Source organism: Dendrobates tinctorius, unplaced genomic scaffold (genome assembly GCF_039654945.1).
Source record: "Dendrobates tinctorius isolate UK_male_01 unplaced genomic scaffold, ASM3965494v1 ptg000160l, whole genome shotgun sequence".
Classification (NCBI taxonomy): domain Eukaryota; kingdom Metazoa; phylum Chordata; class Amphibia; order Anura; family Dendrobatidae; genus Dendrobates; species Dendrobates tinctorius.
The window spans coordinates 18,548,054-18,560,111 of record NW_027361827.1 but is presented as its reverse complement, the minus strand read 5'-3'; the positions used below and the strand labels follow the sequence as shown (position 1 = coordinate 18,560,111).

The following is a 12,058-nucleotide window of genomic DNA, read 5'->3' as shown; positions in this document are numbered from 1 at the left end:
ATAGAGAATCATCGCACAGGGAAGCGATGCGATCGTGTTCTGATGGTCTCCATGAAGGACCCCCCCGGCACCAAGATGGCCGCGGGGTCCTTCCAGGTCCAGTAAAAAAAATAAAAAATAAATTAATAATGTAATAATGTAAAAATAAATTAATAATGTAATAATAATGTAAAAAAAATAAAAAAAAAATTTGTGTGTAAAAATATTTTTTTTAAATCTCTAAATAAAGAGAAAAAAATAAGTTTTTTAAATAAACACATTTATTTATGTAAATATAAAAAAAAAACGGTACACATATTTGGTATCGCCACATCTCTAACAACCCACTCTATAAAACTGTACCACTAATTAACCTCTTCACTGGACACCCTAAAAAGAATAAATAAAAAACGAGGCAAAAAACAATGCTTTATCATACCGCCGAACAAAAAGTGCAATAAAATGCGATCATGATGTAAATAGAAATGGTACCGCTGAAAATGTCATCTTGTCCTGCAAAAAACAAGCCGCCATACTGCTCCATCAGCAGAAAAATAAAGTTGTAGATCTCAGAATAAAGTGATGCAAAAATATTTTTTTTCTGTAAAATAGTTTTTATTGCGTAAAAACACCAAAACTTAAAGATATAAATGAGGTATCACTCTAATCTCATTGACCCGAAGAATAAACCTGACCAATTTTACCACATGCGGAATGGTGTAAAAAGCAATTCCTGAATTGCTGGTTTTTGTTCATTCTGTCTCCCAAAAATCAGTATAGAAAGCATTCAAAAATGTCATGTGCCCGAAAATGGTACCAGTAGAAACGTCAGCTCGTCCCGCAAAAACCTGCCCTCACATGACTGTCGGACGAAATATGAAAAAATTATAGCTATCAAAATATGGTGATGCAAAAACTAGTTTTCACAATAAAAAGCGTCTTTTTTAGTGTGTGACAGAAGCCAAACATAAAAACCCGATATAAATCTGCTATCGCTATAATCGCACCGACCTGAAGAATAAAGTCGCCTAATCACTTATACCGCAGGAGGAATGGCATAAAAAATTTAAAAAAAAAAAATTCTTCACATGCTGTTATTTTTTTCATTCTACCTCCCAAAGATCGAGTAAGGCTCTGCGCACATTTATCCTGCGCTTTGCGTTGAGCACTTACACCAGGGTTTCCATGTAAATCTTTGAAATACGTGATTCAGACAGAAACTCTGGCAGAAGACTTCCCAATAATGAGGCAGATAGTCAGTGTGTTCCGTCGGTGTCTGTCCTTTTAGGATTTCATAAAAGTGCCTTTGGCCACAGTTTTGTGCACTTCTGAAAAGGACACCGCTGAACAGAGGCCAGACGGGGTCCAGAGTAAATCTGATGGCTCATTATAGTGAATGGATCCCTCGGTGGTTTCATCTGTCGCATCACTCGGAGATTTAGATGGAAACCCCAAAGTAAGTGCTCATCGTAGAACGCAGGATAAATGTAATGCCAAACATTATGTAATATGTTCCCAATAAAAGCTTCAACTCAATCCACAAAAAAAAGCAAGTCCCCACTCGGGTCCGTCATCTGTTAACGGAAATATAGGGGCTTTCCACTTTACTAGTAGCACAAAGGCTCTGGAAAAGGGAAATGGCTTCTCGCTCCCCAAAAGAAATTCAGCAAATTCTCTGCTCCCAAATCCAAGCGCCCCCCTCCCTTCTGAGCCTGTGTGTCTAAATCACATTAAGTGCCCACATGTTTGGCATTTCTGTAGTGATGAGAGCCCGCTAATTATTCCAACATATTTTACATTCAAAAAGTCAAATGGCGCTCCTTTCCTTTCAAGCCCTGCCGTGCGACCAAACAGCTGTTTTCCTCCACACGTGGGTTATCTGCGCACTCAGGAGAAATTGCACAACAAGTTGTAAGGAGCAATTTCTCTTGTTGCCCTTATGAAAATGCAAAATTTGGAGCTAAAAAACATTATCTGGGAAAAATGTGTTTTTTTTGTTTTTTTGTTTTTTTTTTTTTAAATTTTCTTGGCTTAATGTTATAAACTTCTGTGAAGCACCTGTGGGTTCAAGGTGCTCAATACACGTCTAGATAAGTTCCATAAGGGGTCTAGTTTCCAAAATGGTGTCACATGTTGGGGGTTTCCAGTGTTCAGGCACATCAGGGGCTCTTCAAACATGATATGGCGTTTGCTAATTATGCCAGCAAATTTTACATTCAGAAAGTGAAATGGCGCTCCTTCCCTTCCGAGTCCTGCTATGTGTCCAAACAGTAGACTTCCCCAACATATGGGACATTGGCATGCTCAAAAAATTGCACAACAAAATGTATGGTCCATTTTCTCCTGTTACTCTTGTGAAAGTAAAAAAAAAATTAGGTCTAAAGGAAAGTTTTTGTGAAACAAAAGTAAATGTTTGTTTTTTTTCTTCGACACTCCAAAAATTCCTGTGTAGTACCTGTAGGGTTAATAAACTTCTTGAATGTGGTTTTAAGCAGCATTCAAGCACTGTCATAAAGGCCCCTCAAAGTCACTTCAACTGTGAGGTGGTGCCTAAAACAAAAAATGGCTTTGCAAATTTTATAAAATGAGAAATCGCTGGTCAACTTTTAACCCTTATAACTTCTTAATAAAAAACATTTTTTCAAAAATTATGCTGATGTAAAGTAGACATGTGGGAAATGTTATTTATTAACTATTTTGTGTGCTATGACTCTGATTTAAGGGCATAAAAATGAAAAGTTTTGAAAATTGCTGCCAAATTTTCGTTTTTTTAGCTAATAAACGCAAGTCATATCACAGAAATTTTACCGCTATCGTAAAGTACAATGTGTCATGAGAAAACATTCTCAGAATCAGTGGGATCCGTTGAAGCGAGCTAGAGTTATGACCTCATAAAGTGACAGTGGTGAGAATTGAAAAATTGGCCTGGTCAGGAAGGTGAAAACAAACTTCGGGGTGAAGGGGTTTAAAGACAGTTTTCTTTTTAAAGAGGACCTTTCACCAAATTGTTAATGCCAAATTTTACACATCACGGAATAGTGTTTTCAGAGCAGACTAAAACCTTTTCTTTTGTTTTTCAGATCTCCATTGCAGAGATATTAGTATAAGGCCTGTTTCACACCAGTTTTTTGGCATCCGTCAAAATCCGCCAAGTTCTGAAAAACACGGATCCGCTAAAAAAGGGGCGGATCCGTTTTTTCCCCCATAGACTTACACTAGTGGCGGATCTTGACCGATGGTCGTCCGTCACAACCGTTTTTTGACGTATCCGCCAATATTAGCGTCTCCCGGGCGGATGACGGATTCTGCAACGTTTTTTTACTGTTGACGGTCTGCTATTTTCAACTGCGCAGGCCCAACTGCTTTTCTCCTGGAACATTTTTAACCCTGAATGCCGTTCCGGGATCGTGAAAAATATTCTCTCTCCCCTTTCCTTACCTTGCAGCGGATCCTTTAAATTACATCCTTTGCCGGATCCGTCAAAACCATGGTCCGATGGCACCCGTTCATGTGAGTACAGAGACGGCTCCGTTTTCCGCCATTTTCGCGGTTTGCAACTGACATCAAAAACGTATGTGTGAAACAGGCCTAAGATATCAAAGTGTTTGAATAAATCTAGTTGTGGAGAACAGAGTGCACAATAGGGTGTGTTGCTATGGAGGGAGAGTGGGTAACTGCTGGTTGCGCTCACCTGGTGGCGCTGTGACAGGCACAACTCTTATGTAGGCATGAAGAAAAATGGCTGCCTTGGTACATGAATCCTCCAGGAAATATAGTATCCAGTTGGATGAAACACGTAAAATGGGCTACGCTGCTGGAGTAAATCAAATGTTCAACAAAGATGAAGATGGTTATAGAAAAGTTTTTTTGATTTTTTTTTTAAACTTTTATGGAGTTAACTTTTTGTAAAGTCAAAGTGATAGTTTTCACTGGGGGCGTGTACTTCTTGTCCCTATGTGATGCTGACCAATCAAAAGCAGGCAGCAACACAGGAATGAAGGAACACACCCCCAACGGTAGCTTCAAATAGATTTATTTCTTTCTGTGTGAGATGTAATGAGCCCCTGCTCTGATATCGCTGCAGAACGATTATAAGTTGAGCACAACAGAGGCATGTGATTACTGAGACTTTGATCTCCAGACAAGCATTGTTGAAGTGCTGCAGAGCCAACAGAGCTAGGAGAGGAGGAGAGTCCTCAGTGAAAACTCTGACAACATCCACTTGAACTTAAAATTATTTGCCACCTAATGAGTTAACTTTTTTGTCACTAATATCTCTGCAACATAAAGCCAAAAAAAGCTCTGCAGCCACTATAACAGTGCGTATCCAGTTCACTGTGAAAAATATTGTGAAATAACGATTAAGAATGTTTCTCAGTTCCCCTACGATGCTTTCATCAATTGTCCTTTATAAGATAACTATTCAGCAACATCTTTGAACTCTGCATTATACCATTTCTTTTAGAAATGTAGGAATACATTTACAACAGGGTTTAACCTTTTGCAGGTTAATAGCGTGTGTCTCTACTGTTGACAAAGTTAATAGTAGTCATATTTTCATACTTTTTAACCCCTTCCCGACCTGTGACACAGCGTATGCGTCATGAAAGTCGGTGCCAATCCGACCCATGACGCATACCCTGTGTCATGACTTCAAAGCCCCCTGCGGGTCGGGTGACCGGGGTCACGGAAAGGTCACCCGACCCGCAGTGACAGGACACTTTGTGCTTCACCACAGGGGGGGTGGCTTAGCCCCCCTGAAGATACGATCGCTCTGATTGGCTGTTTCACTTTCAACAGCCAATCAGAGCGATAGTAATAGTTCATCAATGAAATTTGATGAACTATTACAATCCAGCCATGGCCGATGCTGACATGGCATCGGACATGGCTGGAGACACTAAGTTAACCCCACCCCCGCCGACTGACTGCGCCGATCAGCCGTCGCCACCGACTGACGGGGGCGATCGGCCGCTGCTGTCACAATCTGCCTCCGCTCCCCCCCCACCTTCCGATTCCCCCCTATGATCTTGAAAAATGGCGGGCGCATGCGCAGTGCGCCCGCCGGCATTTCCCGGCGGCAGATTCATTTTTTTTTTTTTTTTTTTTGGATCACTGTGATACTCTCACAGTGATCAAAATAAAAAAAAGTAAATCACCGCCCCCCCTTATCACCCCCCATAGGGACAAATAACAAAATATTTTTATTTTTCAATTAGGGTTAGAAATAGGGCTATGGTTAGGGTTAAGATTAGGGTTAGGGGTGGGTTGGGATTAGGGTTAGGTTTGTGATTAGGGTTAGAGTTGGGATTAGGGTTAGGGGTGTGTTGGGGTTAGGGTTGTGGTTAGGGTTATGATTAGGGGTGTGTTGGGGATAGGATTGGAGTTAGAATTGAGGGGTTTCCACTGTTTAGGTATATCAGGGGGTCTCCAAACACAACATGGTGCCACCATTTATTCCAGCCAATTTTGCGTTCAAAAAGTCGAACAGTGCTGCCTCCATTCCGAGCCCCGACGTGTGCCAAACAGTGGTTTACCCCCACATACGGGGTGTCAGTGTACTCAGGAAAAATTGCACAACAACTTTGGGGGTCTAATTTCTCCTGTTACCCTTGGGAAAATTAAAAATTGGGGGCTAAAAAAAATTTTGTGGAGAAAAATTTTTTTATTTTCACGGCTCTACATTATAAACTTCTGTGAAGCACTTGGGGATTCAATGTGCTCACCACACATCTAGATTAGTTCCTTGGGTGGCCTAGTTTCCAAAATGGGGTCACTTGTGGGGGGTTTCCACTGTTTAGGTACATCAGGGGCTCTGCAAATGTAACATGACGCCCGCAGACCATTCCATCAAGTCGACATTTCAAAACGTCACTACTTCCCTTCCGAGCCCCAATGTGTGCCCAAACAGTGGTCTCCCCCCCACATATGGGGTACCGGCGTACTCAGGACAAACTGGACAACAACTTTTGAGGTCCAATTTATCTTATTAGCCTTGTGAAAATAAAAAATAGTGGGCTAAATATTTTTTGAGGGGAAAAAAAAATATCTATTTTCACAGTTCTGCGTTATAAACTTCTGTGAAGGACTTGGGGGTTCAGAGTGCTCACCACACATCTAGATATGCTCCTTAGGGTGTCTAGTTTCCAAAATGGGGTCACTTGTGGGGGAGCTCCAATGTTTAGGCTAACAGGTTCTCTCCAAACACGACATGGTGTCTGCTAACGATTGGAGCTAATTTTCCATTCAAAAAGTCAAATGGCGCTCCTTCCCTTCCGGGCCCTGCTGTGCGCCCAAACAGTGGTTTATGACCACATATGATGTATCATTGTACTAAGGAGAAATTGCCCAACAAATTTTAGGATCCATTTTATCCTGTTACCACGTGAAAATGAAAAAATTGATGCTAAAAGAAAATTTTTGTTGGAAAAATTAAAATGTCCATTTTTTCCTTCCACGTTGCTTTAGTTACTGTGAAGCACCTGAAGGGTTAATAATCTTCTTGAATGTAGTTTTGAGTAGCTTGAGGGGTGCAGTTTTTAGAATGGTGTCACTTTTGGGTATTTTCTGCCATATAGACCCCTCAAAGTGACTTCAAATGTGAAGTGGTCCCTTAATTTACAAAACCATTTTTTTTTTTTTTTTTTTTGTAAAAGTGAGAAATCGCTGGTCAACTTTTAACCCTTATAACTTCCTAACAAAAAACAATTTTGTTTCCAGAATTGTGGTGATGTAAAGTAGACATGTGGGAAATGTTATTTAGTAACTATTTTGTGTCTCATACTTCACTGGTTTAACAGAATAAAAATTCAAAATTTGAAAATTGTGAAATTTTCCTCAAATTTCCGTTTTTTTTTTCACAAATAAACGCAAAAATTATTGACCTAAATTTACCACTAACATGAAGCCCAATATGTCGCGAAAAAACAATCTCAAATCGCTATGATGCGTTGAAGCGTTCCTGAGTTATTACCTCATAAAGTGACACTGGTCAGACTTGCAAAAAATGGCCGGTCATTAAGGTCAAAATAGCCTGGGTCATGAAGGGGTTAATAAGCGGATTGACACTACACGAGTTTTAGGAAGAGGTACTAAATTGTATTCATATTAATTGGTATAAGGGAATGGCTAAAACTAGTCATTTCTGGAGAACAGACAGGTTCACTTTTTTTCAATTGAAATATTGTAAAACTACAGTATAGTCCTCTTAAGGTCACAGGCAATGTTTAGTTTTTACACTTTTTTTTTTTTTTTTTTTCCCTCCTCGTCACAGATTTATAACTCCTTTTTTTGCCATCTACATAACTGTATGAGAGCTTCTTTTCTGTCGGACAAGTTGTTGTTTTGATTGACTCCATTAATTTTGCAATGTATTGTACTGAGAAACGGGGAGGAAAAAATTCCACATGGGTTTTGTTTTTTTCTGCAATAAAAATAACCTTAGCGTGATTCTCCAGGTCAGTAGAACGGTGATACTAAACGTGAATTATTTAACTCTTTCAGTGGCTTAAAAGTTTGAACTTAAAAAAATGGTTTGTCGCCATTTTCCAAAACTTTTTCTGTGTGAGCTGTATGAGTGTGGGAGGCTTTATTGCAGCCATGGGACAGTAGAATTTGTTGCTATCATTTTAGGGTACATACTATGAAGTGAACAAAAACACCAGTTTTAGCATTTCGACTATATAATCTATCTTCTCTACACTTCCTGTACAGGTTAAAAAATTTTTATATTTTGATAGATCAGCCTTTTACAGATATGGAGACATCAAACATGTTGGGTGTGTTTTTTTTTTTTTCTTTGTCTAATAAATTCACTTATTTTTAACGTGCCTGAAACTAGGGCGACTTTGAATTATTTATTTTTCAATCACTATTAGAGGACTAGAACCTGCAATCGCTTATTCTAAATACTGCAGTATCAAGATTATATGACAATGAAGTATGAGAACCTCCAGAAATGGGAAAAATTCTAACATAAAATATTACTTTGCTTATTGAGTCAATTTTTTTTATAATTGGTTGAATACAAGTATGGTTCTCTACGTAAACAAACGTTAGGGATTTTAGAAAATTGTTTTAAATATTGTGTCTTAATTCCATGTTTGCATCAGAGGAAAATTCCAGTATATTTGATTACTCTCCATTTGCTTCATAGGTAAAGGCCTCCTGATCAGTGACAATGGAAGACTGTCTTCATACATCTTCAGAAAACCTATCTAAGCTAGTTAGCTGGGCCCATAGTCATGGGACCATTTGTAGCCTTATTCCAAACCTAAAACACTTACTCTCTGAGGGCTCCCATGGCACTCTAACTGCAATGTGGGGATGCAGTGCTGGTCATGCATACCACTGGCCATTGACTACAACTTGTAGGGCAGGCCCTCAAGAGAGAGTATGCTTCCAGGACAATAGAAGCTTCAACTCAGACAGTCCAAGTATACTTGGCGTTGCCTCAGAGACTCAGACAAGTCCATTGGAAAGATACCCTGGGAGACCAGGAAAGTCTAAACTTGATTGCAATAGAACAAGAGACTCCTGTGATTTTTCCTACTGTAGTGAACCATCAGAGCTGGATGAGCCAGTAGAAGAATATGAAGATGAAACCACATTGTTTGATATGGTGTGTGAATCTTCTGTAACTGATGAAGACAGTGACTTTGAGCAAAGACCTCAGCAATCTCCGAGTGCTTCTCGAAAGAGACCCAGCGGTGGTCTTGGCTCCTCTCTTTCTGGCTCTCAGTCACTTATTACTGATGAGGACAGTAGTGATGTTATTGGGAAGAAGATCAAACAGGAGAATCCTGAAGATTATTATATTGTTGCTAATGCCGAACTCGCCGGTGGTGTAGATGGGCCCACACTATCATTAACACAAATGGCCAAGCCGAAGAATCAGACTCCTTCCACAAATCTTATTACGGGACCAACTAAATCACCTGGTGTTTTGCCTCCATCAATTAGTAGTGACTTTGATATACAGGCTATTACACCTTCGTCATTGGTCTTGCAAAGACCCCCACTACAGAAACCAGTAAGACCACCCTTGCTGACACAAAACAAAGCTCCATCTAATACTCCACTTGTCAGTCAACAAATAGGAATTCAGATGCCAGTCAGCACCTCCACAGGAAATCCTAACCAACCTATCAGCATCCCTTTAGCAGCACTTCAGTTGCCTGCACAGGAAAAGAAAGAGGTTTCTGAAGAACTCCTTCCACCTGTAGTGAAACAAGCAATGCCCTGTGACGTGGCACTCTCACCATCCGTTAGTGCAGAGCCTGAAGTTAGCTCCAGTCAACAGCTGCCAAATAACATTCCAAATATTAACTGTGATGGAACGACACAGTCTATTCCAGGTATGTAAGTGTATGCGTGTGAATGCATGTTGTTAGTGTGTGATTAATACTATGTGAATACTACCCTGCTTGAAGCATACATCCGAGTTAATATGAACAGCTGTCCAGAAGTGTTAGGGTTGTAGTCTTAAGACCTTCTCACAAAGACTGTAACTTTATAGTACAGAATTTGAATAATTTGCTCCAAAGTTATGCTTCAGTGCTGACTTTTTGCTACTGTCCCACTCTTTGCTGACTTGGCTACAGCAATGATGTTCTGACTACTTCATGTGACCATTGCAGCCAATCATTGGGCTTAGAGGTATAAGTTCTCAACAAAGTTGTGACCTCACCACTGCAACCAGGTTATCAAAGCCTGTTGGCTACAGCGAAGTGGCAGCGCTGGTTATGCAGGGAATTAGTAAATTAAAAAAATGAGTAAAAAATAGAGCGTTAAAAAATTGAATTTGGACAACCCCTATAAGTCTGACAAAAAAATGGCCAATTCCGTTTTTGACAAAGTTAAACGATACCTGAGATTTTTGCTTGTGTTAGGACTTGCAATTCAGAATTTGCAAGGGTAAACTTGGCCCTTTTCCTCACTATTGTGACATCTTAAAGGTGGGCCTACTGTTAGATAAATGTTAACAGAAATTGTGCTTATCTGATGTGTATTGTGATTTCCCGCTTCCCTACTGAATACAAATGCGGGAGAAAGAAGAAATGGTTGTGTTGGATAACAATATACCCTATCCAGTATTTTGCCATCCTAGGACTCTGTAGTCTGTATATGCGGTAAGTGTCATAATACAGTGCAAACTAACTAGGAACTTGTAATACATTTATGTACTGCTTAATTCCAAATTAAAAAGATTCAATATTTAGCAAGCTGCCATTATTCTATTAAATGTAGTGTATACCAATGTTTTTGAGGAATTTTCCCACAGTTTACTTTATCATTGACATTGAATAGGAGGTAAGGAGTTAAGGAACGTGCTGAACCATTTGGTTCCAAGTGGACAGAAATGTTATACTGTGGGTAGGTGATATATATTGCTATTGCATTATAAGAAACCCTCTTTACACTAGAAAATTAATGGGATATTTCATGCTATTATGAAATAGTACAAGCTGCCTTAATGCTATAATTGGTTAGAGTTGAGCTAGCTGCTGAGCAAGAGAACAAGAGGCACAAGGTTCTATTCAGCTTATTCTCTACATACCCAAGAGTGTACAGTAATAGAGCAGCATTGCTTAAGAGACCGATGTGAATCCAGTCAGATTGACCTTCGTCGATCAGTAAGTTCATAGAATCACAGAATGTTAGAGTTGGAAGGGACCTCAAGGGTCATCATGTCCAAGCCCGTGCTCAGTGAAGGATTCACTAAACCATCTCAGACAATGTCTGTCCAGCCTTTGTTTGAAGACTTCCATTGAAGGAGAATTTGCCATCTCTCGTGGCAGCCTGTTCTACTCATTGTACACCCTCACTGTCAAAAAGTTTTTTCTAATATATCTTCTTCCTTTCAGTTTCTTTCCATTGCTTCACGTGTTTCCAAGTGCAAATGAGAATGATGATCCCTCTACATTGTGACATCCCTTCAGATATTTGTAGACCGATATTTGTAGATCCGTTATTTAAGGGTATGTTCCCACGTTCAGGTTTACCGGCGCTTTGGACGCTGCGGAAACCCCGCTCTGCCCAAAGCCCCGCCCCCCCTTTCTACGCGCTGTGATACAGCATGTGTTCATTGAAAACATGCGGTATCACCGCATTGTATCCATAGACTGTGTAATTTATCTTGCGTAGACGGAGCATTTACGCAAGATAAATAAACATGTTGTGGTCTAAAAAGACGCGTCGCCTGTCCGTAATTTCGGGTGTGTTACCTGCGTTCTTGCACGCATAGTGGAGACAAGATTTCATAAAATCTCCTTCACTGTGCTGTAACATCTGGACACTGCGGCTGTACGCAGCGTTCAATCCGCAGTGAATCCAGATGTAATCCTGAACGTGGAAACCTACCCTAAGTCTCCTCTTAGCCTTCTTTTTTGAAAGCTAAACATTTCCAGATCCTTTATCCGTTTCTTGTAGGACATGCTTTGCAGTTCACTTACCATCCTGGTAGTGCTTCTCTGAACTTGCTCCAGTTTTTCACTGTCTTTTTTTAAAATGTGCCCAGAACTGTACATATTATCCTAGTTCGCGATTCGGCCTGAGCAAGGAGTAAAGGGGGACAATTACTTCACGTGATCTAGAATCTATGCTTCTCTAAATACATCCTAGAACTGTTTGCCTTTTCTTCTGTTGCATCACACTGACTCGTGTAGTCTCTGATCTATTAGTATACCCAAGTCTTTTTCACATGTGGTGTTGCTTAGTTATATTCCTCCCATTCTAGAGATGTAATTTTTGTTTCCCTTGCGTCCCTCCGGACAGCACCATGGAGGAAGTCCTTCCTTGACCTATAGTGGGACAGGATCACAGAGAGGTTAAAAGGCCCCTCCCACCTCCACCCTCCAGTGTTTTTCCTGTCCCAGCAAGGGACGGTTGTATGAGAAGTTGCTCTTAGAGTGAAGATAGCCTGTGGATGTTTATGGCTTTCCATTCCCCCTGGCAGGCGATCCGTGGCTGATTCCTCTCTGGGAGATGTCCCTCAGCCGTCATTCGCTGTACCAGACGGGATTGGAGGTCTCAGCCCTCTTTTCCCCCCCACTGTCAAGCAAACTGTGGCTGACACCTT

At 40.4% G+C, this 12,058-nt stretch overlaps 1 protein-coding gene across 2 annotated transcripts in view; it reads left to right on the top strand.

The window, feature by feature from the left end:
- The window catches only part of KIAA1958 (KIAA1958 ortholog), a 146,098-nt gene that overhangs the window by 64,817 nt on the left and 69,223 nt on the right, over positions 1 to 12,058 (top strand). For both annotated transcript variants that reach the window (XM_073549693.1, XM_073549692.1), the window contains exon 2: positions 8,135 to 9,335. In XM_073549693.1, coding sequence (XP_073405794.1) covers positions 8,159 to 9,335 — 1,177 coding nt within the window. In that variant the 5' untranslated portion in view covers positions 8,135 to 8,158. The remainder of the gene's footprint in view (positions 1 to 8,134; positions 9,336 to 12,058) is intronic.